The 24,596-nt window shown below is 40.3% G+C and overlaps 1 protein-coding gene across 2 annotated transcripts in view; it reads right to left on the bottom strand.

Moving 5' to 3' along the window:
- Nucleotides 1-22,708, bottom strand: part of LOC122081993 (protein kinase and PP2C-like domain-containing protein) — a 33,780-nt gene extending 11,072 nt beyond the window's left edge. The window contains exons 1-2 of one of the 2 annotated variants that reach the window (XM_042649459.1): nucleotides 22,583-22,685; nucleotides 21,831-21,976 (exon numbers count right to left, since the gene is read on the bottom strand). In XM_042649459.1, the coding sequence (XP_042505393.1) occupies nucleotides 21,831-21,976; nucleotides 22,583-22,670 (234 nt within the window). In that variant the 5' untranslated portion in view covers nucleotides 22,671-22,685. Of the gene's footprint in view, nucleotides 1-21,830; nucleotides 21,977-22,582 lie in introns of both variants that reach the window. The other variant, XM_042649460.1, reaches the window with a different exon arrangement.
- Nucleotides 22,709-24,596: the final 1,888 nt, after the last annotated feature.

Raw genomic sequence — 24,596 nt, 5'->3', positions numbered from 1 at the left:
TCTAATTGCAAGAGCTGCCCTTGAGTTCCGCTGGTTTCTGGTTCTCACAACAAGGACGAGAAGATGCAAGAGTCGTGGGCTGTTTGGGGCTTTAAATCCCTGGTTTGACCATATTGCCCTTCACTTACTTGTTATTCTTCGCGTCCTAATTTTATTAGTAATTTCAGAATACCCCTCCCCTTCTATTTTCTATTCCAGTTTGACCCTATTAATTATTTTCCACTCTTTCAAGTGCTTGAGCATAGTTGTCAAGGCGTCGCCTAGGCGTCCAGGCGATTTGCCTGGGGCCTAGGCGACAGCCGCCTTGTTGCACTGCATGTTGCCTTCTGTTTCAAGTAAATGTTTTTAATATTTGTTATTTCATTTACTTAAGATATTATTCATAAATAAGCAAATACCCCCTATTTGAATCCAATAAAAATAGTTTAAAAATCAAATTCCAAAAGGATAAAAAGTCAACCCCCCAGTCCAAGAACAAAAACTGGATGTTGGTTATATGGACGATTTTCAACTTTTAAATGCTAGGGTTTTTCTCAATTATGAAAATTTTATAAATTCTATCATGTTAAAATATTGCTAAAAACCAAAAGTCCGGTAAAAAAATATTTTGTTTTGATATTCATAAAATTATTTTCATTCAGGCGATTTTAACAGTATTCACGCACTTAAAAATAAGTTTGACTGAAGCATTACTTTGTCATTGCAACTCAGATTTAAGTAATCTTAGACTTGTTAGAAAGCTGGCTTTATATTATAACTAATACAAAAAGTCTCATGTAAAAATAAATCCTTTGACCAGTCAAACTTATTATAGAATTAGAGCATTTTTCTAAATGTTGATTTTTTATAACTTAATATGACTTAATGTTAATTTTTTATGATTTGATGTGGCTAAATGTTGATTTTTAATGACTTGATGTGGCTTAATCTTGATTTTTTATGATACAATGTATATATAACTTACTAAATAATGTTAGAAAATTGAAAAAATAAAAAATAACACTGGTTCGCCTAGTTCGCCTTAAGGCATGCGCCTTCTCGCCTAAGCGCTTAGACAACCCTCCACCGCCTTGGTTCGCCTTGCCGCCATGCCAACTATGTGCTTGAGTGTTCCTGAATTTACAAGATTGCCCCCCAACCATTAAATTGAGATATTTTGTCATTCTTGTGGGCCCAAAGCGATCTGATTTCAGTCTTTGGAACCCGGATCCGCATCAAGTGGTATTAGAGCCAAAGGATCCATCTCCTTCGTTCTCTTTCCCTGTTTTTTTTTTCTTCCCCCTTCCAATTCTCTGTTCTGGTTTCTATCGTGACAGAGAACAACCATTGAAAAAAAAAAAAAAAGGAAAAACTCAGTTCAAACAGAGAATCTCACCTTTCCCTAACCTTGCTGAAGCAACCATCTCCCTTTCCTTTTCTTATTGTTTCCTTCTACTTCTTCCCAGTGATATCTCTTCTACTTCCTTCTATTTCTTTCTTTTTTTTTTTATTCCCTGTTATTGCAGAATCAACTGGTAAAGTAAAGAGACTTCGATCTCTCACAGGGTTTCCCTTCTGACAGCCTCAAGTCTTGGGATTCAATTACATACCTTAGGGCGACACTAGTTGTGGAGTCAAACAGTGCTACAGTAGTGAGTTGCAGAACCAGTTTCAGATCAGATAAGCCCTCTTCCTCCAGTTGCAGTTTCAGACATCAATATGTCTCTCAGGTTTATTACTTGGGCTGGTAATGATGTGCCATCAATTGATATCTTCAATATCGATTTACCCATGAAATCGCAGGACCAACAGAAGTCATATTGATGGAGTTCTTGGACCCAAACCAGTGCTGCCTTCCTTTTCTATTTTGAGCACAAGGTCGAAGACGATGCAGACTTCGATCTCTCACAGGGTTTCCCTTCTGACAGGATTCAATTACATACCTTAGGGCGACACTAGTTGTGGAGTCAAACAGTGCTACAGTAGTGAGTTGCAGAACCAGTTTCAGATCAGATAAGCCCTCTTCCTCCAGTTGCAGTTTCAGACATCAATACGTCTCTCAGGTTTATTACTTGGGCTGGTAATGATGTGCCATCAATTGATATCTTCAATATCGATTTACCCATGAAATCGCAGGACCAACAGAAGTCATATTGATGGAGTTCTTGGACCCAAACCAGTGCTGCCTTCCTTTTCTATTTTGAGCACAAGGTCGAAGACGATGCGTGGTTCCACTTCTCTCACGATAGTTTAGGTCTTTGGGTTTGTCCTTTTGTTATCATTAACTTTCTCTTTTCTTGTTACATATCTACCCCAACCGCTTTGATCGATTTTCTCTCCATTATTATTTTTTTTATTCCCCTTTTATCCCTCACATCCTATCTTATTCTTAATTAACCCTTCTATTTCCCATATTACTCCACCCTTTTCTATTTATTATCTTTTGTCCTAATTTTTACTCACTTCCAAGTTTACCCTTCCCACACATGATATATTTTTGAGAGACAATTGGACTTCAGTTATTTACAATTCTGCCACCCACTTGATTATTGGAGTTGGTGTCTTATTTTTGTGAGGCCATAGCAATTCCGACACAAGATTGGTCATGTAATCTCTTGTGTTCAAGTTCAGAGTTCGCTTGCCCAATGGAAAGTCTGCTAAATTGTTAATTGATGAGTGACTACATGACAATTTTGTCTCCAGATCTGTGGTGAATATGTTGTCAGAGACCAGTCAGATTATTTTTGAGACAGAGAAAAATGTATTTTTTGAATTTTCTGTTCCTCCTTATAATGATGGTGCTTTTTGTGAAGTGTTTGACTCTCCTCAGTGCTGGTTGGAACAACGGGACGGTATTCTTGATCGTGACAACAATGTATGCACCCTCCAAACTTACCACATGCATCAAAAATTTAATCTTCATGGATTGGTTGTTTCAAAGAAAGCGATACCCCTAGTACAACCAGAAGACAAACTTGATGCATCAACACAAGAGGAAGACCGTCCTATTGTGGAACAGGTGATAACAGAAAGTGAAAAAATTGTGGATCAAGCAATGAAGGGCATCAATGCAGTGCCACTTGTTCACCATCATGAATTTGTCCGTCCCTATGATTTTCCGGACTTGAATGCACTCCAAAGCTTCACATTATGGATTTTGTTCGTGATGCAGACGACGAGCAATTCACCCCCATTCGTGAGTTTTTATCATTCTATAAAACTCATGGACGAGTTTTCTCAACATCAGGGGAGTTGATGCAGAATCGAGGCTGAACCAGGTTGACACTTTGGGAAATCTCAACCGAGATGAACCAGGCTCAATTGGATTTTTGGATTCATTAGGATCTTCAGGATTTTATTTTATTTGGGGATTATTTGCAATCTTTTAATTTGGTAGTTAATAGTCAATCAGGGAGTTAACAATTTGAGTTTTATTCTGTTTCTAATTTCATTAGTTAGAACTTATGAAATAATTAGCAGTTGCTAATTTAATTTAGATTTTAATTAGGCAAGTTTGAATTTTCAGTTTCTTATATAAAGGCATGTAACCGATGGGTATTAATATGGTAAAAAAAAATATATCTTTTGATTTGATTTTCTTTTGTTTTAAAAACAATTTCTTTTGAAATTAGTTAGCTTCCAATTTTAGAGTAGTTTCTTTTTAAGAAGTTTCCATTAATTGTTTTGATTTTTCCTTTAATTAGTCATGTAAGACCATAAGAAATTTCAGTTTTAGTTTTTGAAGATTTTTGAATGAATTGAAAGATTTTTGGGTGTGACCCATGGTACTAATTTCCTCTTTCTCCCCCTCTGAAATTCTTTTTCCCTCTTCCCTTTCTTTTCTTCTTCCTCTTCCAATCCTCTTCCCTATTCCCCTACTATATATTTTCCATACCTGAAATAGCAATAGGTTGTGTATCAAAGGCTTGCAACTACCGCTGGTTTCACTACCAGAAGCAAGTGACTCGACCTGCAGTTAAGTTCGAGATGTGTTGCTGCTGGTTCAGCTCCATAGGTATGGGTGATATTTATTCTTGAATTTTAGAGTCGATTGAGTCTGATTGCAAGAGCTGCCCTTGAGTTCCGCTGGTTTCTGGTTCTCACGACAAGGACGAGAAGATGGAAGAGTCGTGGGCTGTTTGGGGCTTTAAATCCCCGGTTTGACCATATTGCCCTTCACTTACTTATTATTCTTTTCTTGTCCTGATTTTATTAGTAATTTCAAAATACCCCTCCCCTTTTATTTTCTATTCCAGTTTGATCCTATTAATTTTTTTCCACTCTTTTAAGTGCTTGAGTGTTCTTGAATTTATAAGATTTCCCCCCAACCATTAAATTGAGATATTTTGTCATTCTTGTGGGCCTTAAGTGATCCGATTTCAATCTTTGGAACCCGGATCCACATCAAGAAGGAGAATTACCTGGGTCTAAGGGAACAAGATCAGGCTCGAGAGGAGACAACTGGCATGGTAGGGTAGATGCTAGATGCATAGTGGATTGAATCTGCTATTTACGACTATAAACACGTATCTCTAGCCGAGGTGAAATAGGAGTATCACTTCTTCCCCTGAAGAGGTGTCGCAGTGTAGTATGACGCAGACTCGTGAAAGGCAACATCCATAGTCATAAACCAACATCGAGTGAGATGATGAAAACACCGATAGCCTTTCTGAGTAGGAGCATACCCCAGAAAAATTCATCGGAGACCACGAGGATCAAACTTTCCACTAGGATGATGATCGCGAGCATAACAAACACTAATGAATACCTTAGGAGGAAAAGGAATTTTAGAGAGACCTTAGAGAAGATCCAGAAAGGAGCAGAAGGAATGGATCTGAGAAGTCATTCGGTTGACAAAGAAAGGCAGCAGTGAGAATCGCTTCAATCTATTATTGAGGAGGAACATATATCTCAAACATAAGAAAGCGTGCTACCTCACAAAGGTGGCAATTCTTCCACTCAGCAACCTCATTTTGAGTCGGAATATCCACACAACTAGTCTGAAGGATCATCCCATAATCGGAAAGGTAAAAGCCTGAAAGACCCTTTGAAGTATTCACGACCATTGTCGCTTCGAAGGATCTTATTGATAGCACCAAATTGAGTCTGAACCATACGGGGAAACTGCTGAAAGTAATAGAAGGTCTCACGCTTAGTTCACATCATATAAACCCAAGTAGTCCGAGAATGACAATCAATAAAAAAGAAAAACCACCGATAACCATTAACAGACACATAGCGAGGTAGACCCCAAATATCAAAATGTATTAATAAAAAAAGAGTGGCACTTTTATTTTTAAAAATAGAATTAGTAATGTGAGTTTGTTTGGCCGATACACATTTCTAAAAAAAAAACTGACTCGAATTACAATTTTTAAAAGAAAAAAAAAACCCTAGCTAAAGTTCCCAAAGGGGGATGTCCCCACCGACGATGCCACTGTAGTTCACTCAAAGATGGGAGATGACGTAGAAGATGTCTGAAGATCCTGACTTGAGACTAATGCCGAGTCATCATCAAGTAGATACAAACCACCACGTACCCTACTAGAGCCAATCGTTGCCCTTGTCACCAGATCCTAAAAAACACAATGAGACAAGAAAAATGTGACTTTGCAATTAAGACTACTAATAGACAAAAGGTTAATGGGAAAAGAAGGAACATGCAATACTGTAGAAAGGGATAGAGAAAGGGTACAACTAACAGAGCCTTTTCCCAGAATAGTGGAATAAATCTTGTTAGCCAAGTTGACCTTATCATTACCGGGGCAGGTAGTGTACTGTGAGAAAAGAGGCAAGCGGCCTGTCATACACTCATATGATCAGAAGCCCTAGAGTTTATCATCCAAGTGGTAGAAAGGATAGACATAATATGGCCACAAAGGAGATACCTGACCCAAAAGGTGCGGAATGAGCAGAGCTCGCAGTGGCTGGTACAGGAGATTCTGGACATGTCAAAAGGCGCCGGAGGGCCAAAAGCTTATCAGATGATACGAGGCTACTGAGGTGCTAGGACTAGAGTCAAGGCTCTCAGTATAGTTGGCCTACCCAGGAGTACCGGCATGACCATTCCCTCTCCCTTTGCCAGATGTATCAGCAGGACGGCCATGAAGCTTCCAACAATGCTCCTTGGTGTGATGCTCCTTCCCACAATTGGAGTCCTGGTAGAGGAGCCACTAAACTGTGGGGCTGCACTAAGGGACTGAGTGCCAAAGATAAGTGCAGATCTCTTAGTAGGAGTGGCAACAAGATGAGGAAGCATAGTGGTACGTCGGTTGTCCTCAAGATGGATCACAACATAGGCTTGATTTAAGGTATGAATGGGAACACGGCTCGAAACCTGGGACCACAACTGATTAAACTCCACATTCAGACCTGCGAGAAAGTCATAGACCCGGATCTTATATCCTCTCTTCTAAAAATTGGTGACATTAAAGGGGTGGAAGGAGTATACTCTTCACTGTCCAGCTCAGTCTATAGTGTCTACAACTCATAGTAGTACTGTGACAGAGTGAGCCTTCTCTGCCTCAGATTAAGAACATTCTGGCGAAGCTCAAAGACATGAGCACCATTCCCCGCCTGGGAATAAATATCCTAAATAAACTTCCAGATCTTCGCAACAGAGTCAAGGAGGAGATAGCCACGTGAAAGTGTGTCAACATAAAGTTAACATGGCCATAACCAAAGAGTTGACACGGCCATAACCATAGAGTTGACACACTCCCACTTGTCAATCTCAAGACCGTTGGTTGGACGCTTCGAGGTTCAAGTGAGGTACCTGTAACAGCCATTGGACTTGATGGAGATAACAGATCGAGCATGACCACATAAGATAGTTTGTTCCATCAGTACATAGAGCCGTGGTGTCTTTTCCAGTAGAAACAGACAAGCTGGTAGACATGGTTGCCACTCAAAAGGGCTATGCAAATAGAGGAGACGCTAACTGGAGGTAGAGAAAGCACAAAAAAACTAGAATGCTAGAAAACCTAAAAATCGATAGAGGGTAAAAACCCTGAGAAATCGATTTTGGGGATAGCTTTAGACAGAGACTTCAAACGGAAAAAGCGGTTGGTACATACCACTATAAGGATAAGGAGCATCAATCGCAACAAACATCAAGACGATCGGAGCATTGAGCACGGAAAAAGCATTATGGCAATGAAAAAAAAAACGATTTTAGGGGGAAAACCCTAAAAATTGATGGAAAAATAGTATGGGTCTCTCAGATTATTGTAGAAGAGAGTTTGAGAGCCCAAGGGAAGGATAGATGGAGGCTAAAAACTCTCTTGGTGGTTTAAGAAGCTCCCACCACGAGAGAAAAGAAGATGAAGAGAGATGGAGGGAGATGCTAATGGAAGGAGGTGTTGGCAAAGAGAGAAACAAGAAAGAGAGAGAGATGGAGAAGAGGAGAGCCCTTAGAGTTTCAGAACCTCTGGCTCTGATACCATGTTGGATGGGGTAATGACTAGTGTCTAATATGACACCAGCCCTCTTTATTTATAATTACAGAGAGACATTTCTAGAATATTACAAGGAGCATTAAACCAATTAGGGACTAAGGACCCAATTGGAATCTGATGCTTCCCCTAAAACCCATTATTACAACACAGGTGACAGGTCTAATATGAGATGAATAGATGTGTCACCCAACTAGTCTTTGGTATCAACCTCTATCCATTGGTTCAATATCCTTGATTCTCAAGTGACCATTAGCCTCAAAAGGAGTATCTGTTGGCTTGCACCCTAACATTCCAGTCTCAGAGAGGAGATCAAGAGTATACCTTCACTGGGAGAGGAACACACCTCTAGTAGAACAAGCCAGCTCAATTCCAAAGAAATATCTCATCTTACCCGGATCTTTAATTTCAAATTCTTTACCTAGATAAGTCCTCAACCTTGCTATTTCAGCCTCATCACTTCTAGTATTGACTATGTCATCAACATGTACAATAGCAATGGTAATCTAATCACCAACTCTCTTGATAAATAGTGTGTGATCAGCATTACTCTGCTTGTATCCAACTGAGACCATAGCCTTATAAAAGCGACCAAACCATACTCTGGAAGACTGCTTCAGCCCATTCAAAGTTTTCCTCAGTTTGCATACCTTCCCCTGTCTTTTTGCTGGAATAACCTAGAGGAATGTCCACGTACACTTCTTCCTCAAGTTCCTGTGGAGGAAGGCATTTTTTACATCAAGTTGTTGCAAATCCCACCCCAAATTAACGACACATGAGATGATGACTCTAACGGTGTTCATCTTGGCACTGGTGCAAACATCACTTGGTAGTCAATTCCATAGGTCTAAGCAAAACCTCTGGCTACCAATCTAGCTTTGTACTTGTCCACAGTTCCATCTGCCTTTTGTTCGACTGTAAACACCCATTTGCATTCCACTAGTTTCTTATGAGGTGGAAGAGATCTCAACTCCCACATGTTATTCTTTCTATGAGCCCTCATCTCTTCATCCATTAAACTTTTCCACTATGATTTTGCAAAAGATTATTGCTAGTTTTGCGGAATAGAAACAAAGGACAAGGAGGACAAGAAAGCTCGATAGGAGGGATATAGGGAGTAGTCATAACATTGGAAATAGACGTTGAGTACAAGTCCTACTTCCTTTACGGACAACAATAAGGATATTAAGAGAAGGATCAATGACATCAGAAGGAAAGAGATTAACTGATGGTATGTTTAGACTCTGGTGGAGAGGACAATTAGCAAGGTAGAGTCGTGGTGGTTTCTTTCTTCTTTGACGAGAGTACACCCAACCCCTCTGTGTAGATTTCGGCTTCCCTAAACAAAACTCTTTGGAAATCCCTTTTCAACAACAATTTCCTCCTCTGCTGGAGTGAAAGGAATACCAGCATCAAATAAGGCAATCAATGTCACATCTTCACCAGCATTGCCAGTAGTACCAAACTCCCCCTGAAGAGGTGCCAGAGCAGGATAGTAGGCCTCCGTCTCATGGAAGACTACATCCATTGTGACAAACACACACCAAGTGGGAGGCTGATAACACTAGTAACCCTTCTACGTGGGAGGGTAATTAAGAAATCTACACCGGAGACCCAGTGGATCGAGCTTGCCATGTGGGTGGTGATTATAAGCAAAGAAAACACAGCCAAAAACTTTGGGAGGGACCACAAAGGAGGTAGACCCAGTAAGGACCTCAATGGGACAGCGAGAATCCAATACACGGGATGGCATCCTATTGGTAAGGTAGGTAGCAGTAAGGACAACATCACTCCAGTATTGTGGTGGGACATGCATCTCAAACATCATAGACCGAGCAACCTCCAATAAGTGTCTTTCTTCCGTTCAACAGCTCCTATTTGAGGTGGGGTATCCGCACAGCTGGTTTGATGAAAAATTCTACTGGCAACCGAGTAATACTGAAAGGAACCTTCCCTATACTCCATGCCATTATCAATACCCAATACCTTTACCTTGGCAGCATACTGAGTATGAACCAATTTGTGAAACACCTAGAAGCAAGTAAAGATCTCATTCTTATGGTGCAATAAATAAATCCACGCAAGGCAGTATGGCAGTTAATGAAGGTAACAAAACAATGATATCCATAGATAGAAACATGACAAGCAGGGCCCCCACACATTAGAATATATCAACGAAAAAGGAACAGTGCATCTATTATCGGAAGTAGAATAAACATTTTGAGTTCTCTTGGAAAAAATATAAGCATCACAAAAGAACTGAGTCAGATTACATTTCTTAAACAAAGTAGGGAAAATCCTAGTTAAAGTCCCCAAGGGGGATGTCTTAAACGACAATGCCACCCATATTACTCTAACAAAGCCATAATGGATCCATGTGATGACCCTGTGTAGAGTGAACTGCGGGAGATGCACCATCGAGCAGGTATAGACCACCACTGACTTTACCACTGCTAATCGTTGCCCCCCTCACTAAGTCCTAAAAAAGACAATAAGTAGGGGAAAAAATAACTTTGCAGTTCAAGTCCCTAATGATACTACTAATAGACAATAAGGTAGTAGCAAGATTGGGAACATGAAACACGGAAGAAAGAGGCAATGAAAGGGTATAATTCTATCCCTGAAACAAATGAGAGGGAACCATTAGTGGCCCTAACTTTAGTTTTACCCGAAGAGGGACTATATGTGGAAAAATAACTAAGAGAACCTGTTATGTGATCTGTTGCACGAGAGTGAATAATCTAGGGATGAGACACAATAGTTGCACAATAACCACCAAATGAGATAGCTGAGTGGGCAGAGTGGGACTTTGATGTAACCAGCAAGAATGCAACAAGTCAACAACAACAATGGAAGATGAGGGTTCCATCCTAGTCATCATGGGACGTAGACGAGTCATCTCATCTAGAGAAAAAGTACTATTAGAGGTAATAGCTTCTGAAGCATTAAAGATCTCTAACTGGTTTGCCTAAGACTTATTGGAGTGTCCACGACCCTAGTCACGCCCATGGGAATTAACAGGACATCCATGGAGTTTCCAGTAGGTCTACTTGGTGTTTCCTTAACACAATAGTCATAACAGAGTGGTTCCCGCACAGCAAAAGGATGATCAACGGGTTTGGTGGTACCACCATGAGACTGGGTGCCCGAACCCTAACCAGAGTATAGGGCAAGCACACAGCGGAAGTAGAGGGAAGCATAACACCACGCCTAATGTCCTCAGACTGGACCAATGCATAAGCCTGCTCCAGAGACGGAAATGGATCATAATTAACAATATGTGTCAGAATCTGATCAAACTCCGGATTCAAACCAACCAAGAAATCATACACCCATCATGTCTTCCCTCCTTTTGAAACAAGGATCATCCGTGGGACAGGCAGGATGATAGGTCTCATAATAATCTATTCCTGCCACAAACCGCGCAACTCAATGTAGTACTGGGTAACGGTGAGCTCCTTCTGGGTGGTACACCGCAGTTTTCGTCGTGTCTTAAAGCACTGAGCATTGTCCCAACATGGGAATATGTCTCCTTCGCAGCCTCCCATATCATACAGCAATATCCAACAATAAATATCTACGAGCAAGAGAAGGAACCATTATGTTAAGCAAGAACGACATAATTAAATGGTTGGAAGATTCCCATTTGTCATAAGAGGAACCAGCAGTGGTAGGATAGACGGTTTTACTTATGAGAAACCCGGAGAAGCCACAGGAACTGACATCAAGTAGTTACTCCCATTTATCATGATGGCGCTTGTAGGGAAGGTAGGATAGTCACTATGGGAACCACGACTCCCTCCGTCCAAAATAATTGACGTGGTTGAATCTTCCGTAGTGGCCATAGCTGCTGATCTTAAGAGAAAAAAAGAAAAAAGCTTGGGCAAATCAATCTCAAGTAACTAAGAGCATACAAGAGCTTAAAGTTTTAGGGATCTAGAAAAACATCACAAATCAAACATGAAGAGGAAAAAAAAGATCCCTCGATGGGAAAAACTCACCACCGAGGGTAAAGCTAGATGCTGCCCAAAACAAAAGAAAGAGAGGCGAAAAAGAAAGAGGTGAGAAGAAACAGAGGCGAGAGGAAAAAGGGGGAAAAAAGTGAGAGATGCGAGTGAGAGAGGGAAGGAGGTGTGAGAGAAAATCAAGAGGAGAGAGGGAAGGAGATAGGCTTAGGTCATGGGGCGATGGAGAAGATAAGGGAAGCGATAACGGTCGTAGCTGATTTAGGGTTTTGGGAAAATCTCAATGAGGATCTCAAGCTCTGATACCACGATGAAGTTGGGAAGAGTGACTTACATCATACTAGACACTAGCCCTCTTCTATTTATAATAAAATGGATGAGTACAATTATAGTTCTGCCCTTATACCCATAAAACCATATTACAACAGTAACTGTATACTGAACAAAGTGACAATCTACCTCAATATGTTTAGTTGTTTTATGAAAAACAGGATTACTAGCAGGATAAATTACAGATGGCAACTTAATGTCGCAAAACATTTCCATATGTTTACTAATAGGAAAGCCAATTTCACCCATAAATGTCTTCAACCACATAAATTCCATAGATGTGTGAGTTATTGCTAAAAATTGTGTCCGCACTAGATTTAGCAATTGTACTGTACTTAACAGCAACAATTGATGCAGATACGCACCCGTGGACCGATCCATACCCATCTGCATATCCAAACAGAGATGAACCTGATCCTATTTGAGTCTTAGATCTAGTAGGATTTTAGAAGTCCAATTTATTTGGAAGAATAGTATATTTACTTTATTTTATTTTGTGTATTTTAGGAAGTTGAATACGTAGGAGTTAAGAGTCGGTTTAGAGCTTGTTTCCTTTTATGAATTGCTTCCTAGTTTAGGTTAGCTTCTATTTTCTAATTTTGTCTTTTATTTTCCCTATATATTGGTTGTAGCCAATGGACAAAATCAGAGATTGAATGATGAGTGGAGCTTGAATGTTTGAGAGCCTGAGGGTTGTGTGTTTGATTCTTCTCCCCCCCCCCTTCTTGTGTGATTTCTCCCCTCTCCTACATCTCTAAGACCCATCTCAGGGATTTCTTCCCTTCCCCTACTGGCCCTCCATCAACTTGGTATTCGAGTCAAAGGATCCCATCCTTCCTCCTCGCAATTCTCTTCTTCCCTCTGCTCACTTTCGTCCCTTAGTTTGCCCAGTTCTATTGAGGGGGGGGGGAAAGCCCTTCATTGTACCCCTCCCACAGCAACCCTCTTCCCCTTCCATCTCCCACAAAAACCCACCATTGATCCCTTCCTTTTAGGGGGAAAAAAACTTGCAGCCCTTCACTGAAACCATGACCCAACATACCCCACTACCCTCCTTTGTCGGTTGACACCCCCTTTGCTACTGTAGAGCTCCTCCAACGAAGGAAAAAAAAAAAAGAGAGAAAGGAGAGAGGTTGGATCAGAACAGAATGAAAAGGAGAAGGAGCGAGAGACATATAACAAAAGAAAAGGGAAGAGGAATCATACCTGGTTCGACCCTCTTGCTACATATCACTTCTTCAGCTGAAGTTGCAGCCCGCTATTGGTTCCATTCTCGGTAGAAGGTTGCAAACACCATCGCCTCCTACCTGGTTCACACCCGATCTCTTCCTACAACCATTGGAATCGACCTCCTTGAAGCCGACTACCACCATCGAATCTCCTAGTCTTCTATCGTACCCTTGGAGTCTCGCTTTTACTGGAATCCCGTGGTCTCTCCATCGACAAACTCCATGATCTGCTGATTCCAACTACAAGAGGAAGAAAGCCCGCTCTTTTTTGTTGGTAGATGAGCCCCAAGCACTCTCCTATTCCTTCTTCCATTAATCTCTTGTGATTTTCCAGCAATACCCCTCCCTTCCCATATTATTCTTCGTTGTCCCATCTTCTTAACTCACTTCCAAGTTTACCCTTACCATATCAATCCCCTTCATGCCTTGTGTTTCTATTTGAATTTCTAATATTACAATTGTGCAATTCACTAAAGAACTTCTATTTATTTACCATTCTGCCACACTCTTCTTGCTATGAATATCCAACCATAGTGATTAAAAAATAAAAAAAGGAGAAGCAAACCTGGCTGATGGATCAAGATCTTTTATTGGATATCTGTCAACAAATGCAACTGGTATGAGAGAAGCTTGAGGAGACTCAACAACTTTGCCAAGAGATTCAACATTAATGTAGGGACCTTAAAGACTAAACATTGATCACATCTGATTGTATGCACTCTACCATCAACGACTTGATCTCAACCATTGAGCAACATGTGAAAGAGTAAGAAGATGAGTCACTAATGATGGAAGACGAGATAGAGCCATTGGAAGTTGAAAAATCAACTTGTGGAAGAATTTACATCAGTTAATTCTGTGACCCAATCGATTTTATTTTTCCAAGTCATTGCTTCACCAATGAACTTCATGTCATAGATTTCATAGCATTCGATCGTGGTTTCGATGGTGACTTCATACATATAATGATGGATGTTGATCGATTGGTGTTAATTCCCTCGTTCTACAAAACTCATGGACAAGTTTTTCTCAACACCGAGGGAATTGATGCAGATACAAACTCGTGGTCTGATCCATACCCATCTAGGTATCCAGACAGAGATGAACTGGATCTTATTTAAGTCTTAGATCTAGTAAGATTTTAGAAGTCTAATTTATTTGGGAGAATAGTATATTTACTTTATTTTATTTTGTTTATTTTAGGAAGTTGAGTACGTAGGAGTTAGAGTCGGTTTAGAGCTTGTTTCCTTTTATGAATTGCTTCCTAATTTAGGCTAGCTTCTATTTCAGTTGCTTTCTAATTTTGTCTTTTATTTTCCCTATATATCGGTTATAGCCGATGGACAAAATCATAGATTGAATGATGAATTGAGTTTAAATGTTTAAAAGCCTAAGGGTTGTGTGTGATTCTCGCCCCTTGTGCGATTTCTCCCTCTCCCTGCAACTCTGAGACCCATCTCAGGGATTTCTTCCCTTCCCCCGCGGGCCCTCCATCAGCAACACCAGCTCAATCAGCATTTGAATAACCAACAATCTCAAGAAGATTGTGTCATCTATAACCAGACACTTTCCTAGAGCACTCTTCAAATAACTCAATATAAGACAAACAGCCTCCCAAAGAACCTCCTTCGATGTCTTGATAAACTGCCTAACAAGGCTTTCTGCAATACTATAAAAGAAATATCAGGATGAGTGACAGTTATATAAATCAATGTCCCAACAAGAAACCTATATACCTTTGTTTATTTACAAAACCAGCACTGCTTTCACCATCAAAGTTAGCATTAGCATCCACAGTCGAATCAACTAGTTTTGCACCCAACAGCCTTGCCTCCGGGAGAATATCAGGAACGTATTTCTGTTCGGATAACTAATACCAATTTTTCTGCTTGAACTTCCAATGCTTAGAAAATATCCTAGATGTCTCAAACCCTTGGCGTGGAAGAGTTCCTCAAATGTGATAATAATCTATTCATCCCATAAACATCATCACATGAAAAACCAATGTCATTCACATATACAATCAGCACAACACCACAATTAGCCCATCATCGAACAAACACTGCATGGCCAGAGTGATAGAGGTAGAATCCACAAATAAGAACCACCAAGCACATGGAGACTACTTCAGTCCATAAATGGCTTTTATTAAACAATACATCTAAACTACTATACTCTCTTTAAGCAACATACTCAAAAGGTTGCTCCATATACACCTCTTCCTTCAAATCAACACACAAAAAGGCATTTTTCACACCTAATGAATACAAATGTCAATCCAAATTAACAAGAACAGATATCAAAACACAAACAGAAGTAAATGGGCCATTGGAAAAAGGTCTCAAAATGCCCACAAGTACGTGTTAGAATGTGTATTAGGGGTATATTAGGAACTGTTTTATCTTAAGTTGTCCTTACATGTAATTTCTTATTTTCCTTATTTCTCTTTCACCTCCCTAAGGGAGGAATATGTAATTCCCTAAACTAATATTTAAATGTCATATGGGTGAGATTAGCAAACAACTCATTCACGATTTTGTCTTCACTGTATATCTCTTTTTCTCTCATCTTCTCTCCTTCTTCCTTCCTCTCTTCCATCTTCTTTCCACATCTTAAACCCTAACATCCTTTATTTCTAACTTGGTATCAGATCCTACAAAGGTTTGAGAGTCGACTTCTTCTTCTTGCTCCATTCTTTAAGTCTCTCATGGAACCTAAAAGAAAGAAGGGTCCATTAAAGGCTATAACATGTAAAAGAGTATCCAAGAAAGCTCAATGAAGCTGTGAAAACCAGTTGAAGACATTTGGAGAGAGATTTGAAGGCAGCAAACACGGTTTGGAGCTCACACGGAGAGAAGTCCAAAACTGGATCACCGACCCTCCCTGGTTCGACTCCTGTTTTCTCTCTCATCCCTGCTGAGTTGGGAGATTGGACTGGCTCAAAGGAATCACCCAGGGGTCCCCTTTTTGACCCCCCAAGCCTTGCTTCCGGTCATTGGGTGCTGTTGGAGTAGTAAACCATTTTCCACCTGCTGCTAGGTATCGCCAGATTCTGTTTTTTTTCAGAATATAAGGTCTGAAATGGATAGTAGATTATGTATTGGTTGTGTTTGCTAGAAGTTCCCACTCCTATAATGCTTGTGTGTGGTTGTTGGATGAAGCTCCATGGTTGAAATGGTGTTTTATTGGCTTTACATCAAGTCTATGTGGCTTACTGGCTTCCTTTTTTGTTGAGTTCTGAGAAGAAGTTTTTCTCTCTTTGGGGCTGGTGTTCCCCCTTATCTTGGATTTTTTTTAAGGGCATTCTTACATTATGTCTGATCTCACTGAACCTCTGGAAGCTACATCGGGTGGGTCAAGTCGTACCAACCCCAGTTCAATTGTCTTCAACAATCCTAACACCCAAATTTCCCTTGTGAAGTTGGATAGCACCAACTACTTGGATTGGTCACATTCTGTGAAGCTATCCTTGCATAGTAGAGGGAAGCTAGGATATATTACTGGGGCTATCAAGGCTCCTGTTGTCACAGACCCAGGATACCAGAAATGGGAAACTGCAAACTCTATTGTTATAACTTGGCTTCTTTTCTCCTTGAAACCTGTGATTTCGAGGAGATTTATAATGAAATTGCCAAGGATATTTGAGATAGTGTCTCTAGAACCTATGACAGGGTAGGTGACTCTGTGAAGGTTTACCACCTTCTGCAGCAGGCACTCTCCATGAAGTAAGGGACTAAGTCTGTTTTTGAATATTATAATACTGTTGTAGGACTCTGGGAGGAGTATGACCATTATCGAGATCTTCATTTGACCAATCCTGATGATGAAGCCAAGGTTTATAGACCGCTTGAAAAAGAGCGTGTTCTGATACTTTTAGGAGGGCTGAATTCAGAATATGAGCAGATCCGGATACGGATTTTGGGCTAGTCACCCCCACCTACACTTAATGAGGTGTGTAGCTACCTTCTGAGTGTGGAAACCAAGAGAGGTGCCATGGCTTCTACACCTTCACTTGAGAGCTCGGCTCTTTTCTCCACTACTCACAGAGACTGTCGTGGAGGCGGCCGAGGTCAAGGGCCCTCCCGTGGAGATGATAGGGATAGATGATAGTGTGATCATTATGGAAAACCTGACCACACTCGAGAGAAGTGTTGGGTCCTTCATGGTCATCCTAGTGTACGTGGGGGATCTACTGGCACACGTGGTGGCCGCAGAGGTGGGGCTACTGCCCATGCTACTATGGCAGAGACTGATACTAGAGGTCCCATACAGACAGATACCAAAGCCTTCTCTAAGGATGATAATGCAGTGCTTCGCCGGTTCATGTCTCAACTTGATAGCTCGTCTACTTCACAAGATGCCTCAGCATCTACTATGTATATCACCACCTCGGCACCTTCCGCCACTCTGTCATGGTTCATCGACTCTGGTGCCACTGACCACATGACTGGTACGTCACATTATTATGATTCCTACTCCATTTGCTCTGGCAAGGATAAGGTCCGGGTTGCTGATGAGACCTTCTCCTCTATCTTTGGTAAAGGACGTATTCCTCTTACCCCTTCCATTTCACTTACTTCTGTTCTTCATATCCCAAACTTTACTTCAAACCTATTGTCTATGAGCACTTAAACTAAAACCTTGAATTGTTGTATCACATTTTTTCCTTCTCATTTTCTTTTTCAGGATTTGGGGACGAAGAGGATTATTGGCAGTGGATGTGAGGGCGGCCTACACCGTCTTGAGCCGCAATTATCTCTTTTGACTACACCACAGTCCTACGCATGTGGCCGTAGTGATACTAGCTCTATCGACTCTGTGATGCTTTGGCATCAGCGTTTGGGACACCCATCTTTTGTTATGAGGAAACAATTACCTTATTTGTTTACATCTTTTTCTTCCACTCATGTATTTCATTGTGAACCATACTTTTGCTAAACATTGTCGCTCATTTTATCCTTATTATGGTAATAGATCTGTTGTTCCATTTCATATTGTGCATTTTGATGTTTGGGGACCTAGTCCTACTACCTCCTTGTTTGGCCACCATTATTTTGTTTCTTTTGTGGATGATTTTTCTCTTTGTATTTGGACCATTCTTATAAAACATAAGAGTGATGTTTATGATGCCTTCAAAAACTTCTATCAAATGGTCCACACCCCAGTTTGAAACTAGGATCAAAATTGTCTGATCTGATAAAGGGGAGAAGTACATGTATGGTGGTCTACAAGACTTCTTTACTGACAATGTTATTATCCATCAGCTTGCTTGCGTTGATACACCCTAACAAAATGGGGTAGCTGAGAGGAAAAAATCATCATTTGTTAGAAGTTGGTCAAAGTCTTTTATTTGGTATGCATGTTCCTGAAACTTTTTGGTCTGAAGCCGTTCTTGCTACGGCTTTCCTCATCAATCGCATGCCTACAAAAATTCTTGGGTCTCAAAACCCAATTGCACTCTTATCTCCTCAGTCTTTTGCTTTCACTCTCCCACCAAAGGTGTTTGGTTGTGTTTTTTATGTGCATGTTAATAAATCCTCCCGCACCAAACTTGATCCCAAGGCTTTAAAATGCCTATTTCTTGGGTATTCTTCCACCACCATAGGCTATAAGTGTTATCACCCTTCTTCTCGCAGACGATTCTTTCCAAAGATGTCACCTGAGTCTGCCCCTTACTTTGCAGCTCATCAGCATCCTTTTTAAGGGGAGAATGGAAATAAAAGTGAAAAAGGCTACTGATGCCATCCCATTTCTTATTCCATTACCTCTTAGTCCTTTTTCCATTGATATTGGTAAAAATAAAGAGGTGGATGATGTTGGTACTGTGGATGAACCTTGTACAGAGAAGGCACCTATTATTGTGTACACAAGAAGGACAAAGAAGACCTGCCAAGAGTCCTCCTTTTCTCCACATCCTAAGCTTCCTCTTCCACAATCAGATAACATCTCCTCCCCTCATTTGGAGTTGGATCTTCCTATTGCTGTTTGTAAGGGTAAGAGAGCTTGTACTAATCCTATAGCCCAATTTGTTTCTTATGATGCTCTCTCTCATACAGATGTTGCTTTTACAGCCGTTCTTTCTTCTGCTTCCATCCCCAGAACTATTACTGAGGCTATATCAGACCCTAGGTGGAAACAAGCCATGTTAGAGGAAATGATGGCTCTTGAGAAGAATTGTACCTAGAAACTGGTTGACCTTCCCAGGGGGGAGAATCCCAGTTAGATGCAGATGAGTCTATACGGTAAAGTACCGATTAGATGGTGCTATTGAGAGGTACAAGATAAGATTGGTGGCCAAAGGGTATAGTCAAGTGTATGGAATTGACTATCAGGAGACCTTTGCTCTTATGGCCAAACATAACTTTATAAGAGTTCTCTTATCTATGGCAGCAAACAGAGATTGGCCCCTATATCAGTTAGATGTGAAGAATGCCTTCCTCCATGGAAATTTAGAGGAAGAAGTGTATATGCAGCCTCCTCTTGGCTTCAAGTTTCCAGTAGCAGATGGGAAGGTGTGTATCCTAAAGAAAGCACTTGATGGTCTAAAACAGTCACCAAAGGCTTGGTTTGAGAGGTTCAGACAGACTATTCTGAAAAATGGATACTCTCAGAGTTAAGCAGATCACACATTATTTACCCAGAGAGGTAAGGGCACCATCACAGCACTGATTGTATATGTTGATGATATTGTGGTAACTGGAGATGATAATGAGATAACTAGGCTGAAAGTTTATTTGGCTAAACAGTTTGAGATCAAGGATCTAGGACACTTGAAATATTTCTTGGGTATTGAAGTTTCAAGGTCTATGAAGGGAATCAATGTATGCTAGAGAAAATTTGTTCTAGACCTGTTGAAGGAAACAGGAATGCTGGGTTATAAACCAGCAAGTTCTCCTATTGAGCAGAATCATAAGCTAGGAGAGGATTGTGGGCCTTCCCTTGTTGATGCAGGGAAATACCAGACGCTAGTGGGGAAATTGATTTATCTATCTGTGACTCGCCCAGACATTTCTTATGCAGTGGGAGTTGTGAGCCAGTTTATGCATGCACCCAAGAGTGGGAACTTGGACGTGTACCTTATCCTTAGATACTTAAAGTCCTCTCCAGGAAAAGGACTTTTGTATGCCAAGAACAATCACTTGAGGATTGAAGGCTATTCCGATGTGGATTGGGCTGGATCCATTTCTGACAGGAGATCTACATCTGGTTATTGCACATTCGTGGGTGGCAACTTGGTTACATGGAGAAGTAAGAAATAGTCGGTTGTAGCCAGATCCAATGTAGAGGCCGAGTACAGAGCAATGGCTCATGCTGTTTGTGAGCTCACTTGGTTGCGTCGATTGGTTCTCGAGTTGGGGTATGACACTGAAGGACCTATGAGACTATTGTGACATCAAAGCAGCAATAAGCATTGCTCAACAACCAATACAACATGATAGAACAAAGCACATTCAAGTAGACCGGCATTTCATCAAGGAGAAGATGGTCTGGTAATATTTGCACACCCTTTGTGAGGATAGGTGATCAATTGGTGGATATCTTCACCAAATGACTCATTCCTCACCAGTTCAGTACTCTCTTATGCAAGCTGGGAATGCATGATATTTATTCTCCAGCTTGAGGAGGAGTGTTCGAATATGTGTATTAGGGGTACATTAAGAACTGTTTTATCTTAAGTTGTCCTTACATGTAATTTCTTATTTTCCTTATTTCTCTTTCACCTCCCTAAGGGAGGAATATGTAATTCCCTAAACTAATATTTGAATGTCATATGGGTGAGATGAGCAAACAGCTCATTCACGATTTTGTCTCCACCGTATCTCTCTTTTTTGAGCAACCAGCTCATTCACGATTTTGTCTTCACCGTATCTCTCTTTTTCTCTCATCTTCTCTCCTACTTCTCTTCCATCTTCTCTCCTCATCTTAAACCCTAACATCCTTCATTTCTAACTGTACGAGTATACCCACTTGATAGTACCACCTGAATGACTAATAATAGTGAAAAACCATCTACACTTCACCAGTTCTTTCCACTCTGATAAGGAGCTAAGCTCCCAATGATGGGATTTCTAAGCACCTAAGGGGCCTAGGATTTAGAAATTTTCACATAAAACCAGAATCTCAGGGATGGGAATGGTAAACCAGCAAAAAGAAAACCAGATAATGCAGTTTAAACAGGTCAGGTCATGCAGAAACTAAGGCCAGTGATCCAGTTCAATACAACAAAAAGCTCAGCCTTATACTAATTTAATGGGGTCAGCTACAGGATCTGTGCAATGCAAAGAATAGAAAACTGAGGTCCAAACATGAAAAGAAATGAAGAAAAAGAGAAAATAGGAAATGATACAGATAAATGACACAGAGGTGTAAATAAGAGGAAAGAGACACAGCCCGGCAAGATATGAAAAACTCAGCTAAATGATCCAGTTTAATATGAGGAACAAAACTGTGACATAGGATTTAAATCCAATGGCCATAATTCAAGTAATGCAGGTTCCTTCAGAAAGTAGGAAACTCAAAACTCATGCAGAAACACAATTCAATAGCAGGGTTTTCAATGGTTCAAAACAGATTAGAATAAAAATCTGATTTAATGAACAATTCAGTATTATGAATCCATAAGAGTAGCAGAAATCAGAACCAGGTAAGTCTTTCCAGAAATTTAGATTTTAACAACTTGAATGCAAATAGGATTCCTGAAATTTCTGACAAAAGGAGGGTTTTGTGAGCAAGTCTCAAGCTAGACTAACATCCAGAATTCAGACTAGAAGAACTAAGGATTAACTAAGCAAAAATTAACTAGCAGAATAGTGTTTAATGAAATTAAAACAGAAACTAAAATAAGGGAGAGCAGGGTCTAGAATAATACTGACCTCATTATTGATGGAGAAGATACGGAGAGAGTAGAGACAAAGGAGAGAAATAGATAACCAGGAATCCACCAGAACCCTTGCTAAATCCACAGCAGGAAACTCCAAGAATCCACTGAGCCACACATGTATCCACAGATGCATGAGGTCTGAATTCCAATGATTCAAACCGCTTCAAGCTTTCTTTAATCCATTAATTGTGGGGTATGCTGTTAGGCATTTACATATTTATAAAACTGACAAAAACAATTCCAGACAATCTAAAGGCCCTCCCATCACCAGCTTTGGGAGAATCCTAATCTGACAAAACACTTAAGTAATAAATAAAATAAGACTCAAACTGAATAATCGTGGGGTAGGCTGTTAGGCCTTTAAATATTTATAAAACTGACAAAATACAAGTCTAGCCAATCTAAAGGTCTTCCCATCACCAACTTTGGGAGAGTCCTAATCTGACCAAATACTTAAATAACAAATAAATCAAGAACCAAACTGAATAGGGAACCTCCTGCCAGTCACAGGCTGTGATTAGGTGTCCTAAACAGATGAAAAACTAAACAAAATATCCAAACAAAGGCTGGACTTACAGAATTTTAAAGCCTAACTGAAACAATTTATTTAATAACCAAAAAAAAAAAAACAAAAGGAATCAGACTGGACCCCATGATTGGGTGAACCATAACTGGATTATAGAACAAGATTTGAGAAAGGAACTGATTGAAATCAAGAATTGGAGGACCAAAAGTGGATCTGACCTTCATTCAGCAGCAAGCCACCTTCTTCTATTCCTGCCGGCAACTGAATACTGCACCAGTTCTCCCCAGCTTGAGAAACCTCAAACATAAGTTATGCAGCAATGAGGAGGTAATAGCATTTGAATAGAAACGTTTAACAGTCTCAAACAAAATTCTGAATGTGTATTGAACAATAGGAATAAAATTCGCAACTCCGGGAGCTCTCTCTTCAAAGTACTGAGGTGGAAGCAGAAATCACATCACTTCAACATCAAGAATAGTGTTTGTAAGGGTCACAGCCTCATATGGAACATCCTTGTAGTCCTCCAAAACCAAGTCATCATTCTGTTCAACCATTGCTTCAACGTAATCTATACCAGCTTCTTTGATTACTTCATAGTTGTCCTCCTCTTCAGTTTAAGCCAATGGAACCTAGCATAGAACATTAACTAGGGAAAAAAAGGGCTTCCTCTTCCTCAACATCATCTGGCAGCTCTCGTTCATCATCCACAGGCAAACCACCATATTCTTCATAGGTGTAATCACTGTCAACAATAGTATCTGATGTATCGATCTTCCTCTTGTCAGGACAACTCTTGGTAGTGTGCCCCACCTTGTGACTGTAGTAAACACTCAATATAATTATCGCTGCCCATATGTGCCCTTCCCTCATCCTTACCGAAGTCCAGAGGTCTTCCTGCGATAATACCAGCTGTAGATCTCTTGCTGTACTCCCCGGCTTGAGAAGCAAACTTCCTAGAGGAAAACTTCAAGTTCTCTTCTGCCCCTAGAGCCTTCTTAGAAGCAATCCAGCAAACCATTCAAATTATGGATGTTGAACTCCCTCTTGATTTCAAGATTTAGACTTGACTTGAATTGTTAGACTAACTGATTGTCATCCTCACCAATTCTTATATGTAAGAGAAGCGCATCAAACTGTTCCATGTAGTCTACAATTGAAAGAAATTCCTTGCATAGGTACTAAGATGGTCATGTAGTCGTAGCCTTGAACATAGGGGGAAGATACTTGGACCTTCAACTCTTCTTTCATCTCTTCCTAGGAGGTAGGTTCTGTGCCTCAAACTCACAGCCTCTGTTCATATGTCCTCCACCATTACTTTGCTGGTCCCACTAACTTGGCTCACGCTATCTAAAATCTCCTAGCCTCTGACAAGCCATACCAATGAAAGTAAGTCATCCAAAGAAGTATGTCAATCATAGAATAGTTGATAATCGAGTTTCCTGTTGCACTCTTTAAGTTCTAGCTTAACCTTATGGGATTCATTAGTCCTCCTCCTATTAAGACCATTCCCCATAAGGGTACAGGGTATCTACTAGAGAAGCCTCATGTGTAGTGAGTCTATAAGTTTAATTTCTGAATTAGTTTAGTTTCAATAAGTTTCTTTTCTCTGTTTTTTCTTGGACATCAAGCTATTAGGTGGAAGCTTCTAGGAGATTCAGTGATTTGTTTCCTTTTATTTTATTTCCATTTTCATTTTTAAGTTTTGTGTCCTTTTCATGTCCTTCTTATTGACCAAGTATCTAATTTTCAGTTTTAAGAAAGTTAGTTGGTTAGAAGATTCCTTCCATTTCCTTTTTTATTTTCTTCTTTAGCAAGGAAAAAACATTTTTTAGGCCATCGGTTGGAAGGACTGACAAGTAGATTAATGAAAAAAGGGAGTTGGTTTTATTCCATAACTATGAGATGCAGTGAGTTTGGGTAAGAGGCTCGGGAGGGAGTGACAGACTCAATCCAAATCTATCCTTTCTTCTATCTTTTTCTATTTCCTACTTTTCTTCTTTTATTTCCAATCAATTCCAGTTAGTGTTCTGTTCTGAAATTTATTGGTCGTGTTGAAGCTCCTACCTAGGATTGGATCACTTGTGATTCATTTTTGAAATACCACCCGATCGGAATCCAAACCACGTGGCGTTTTTGTAGCCTCTGATCTGGTATCTCCTTCAATTTGCACTCAAGCCCCTCCACGTTTAGACTTGAACTTCCAGGCCCAGGTGACTATTCTTATTTAATGGA

The sequence above is a fragment of the Macadamia integrifolia genome, chromosome 6 (genome assembly GCF_013358625.1).
Source record: "Macadamia integrifolia cultivar HAES 741 chromosome 6, SCU_Mint_v3, whole genome shotgun sequence".
NCBI classification, from domain to species: Eukaryota; Viridiplantae; Streptophyta; class Magnoliopsida; order Proteales; family Proteaceae; genus Macadamia; species Macadamia integrifolia.
This window is presented reverse-complemented; position numbering and strand designations above follow the sequence as displayed.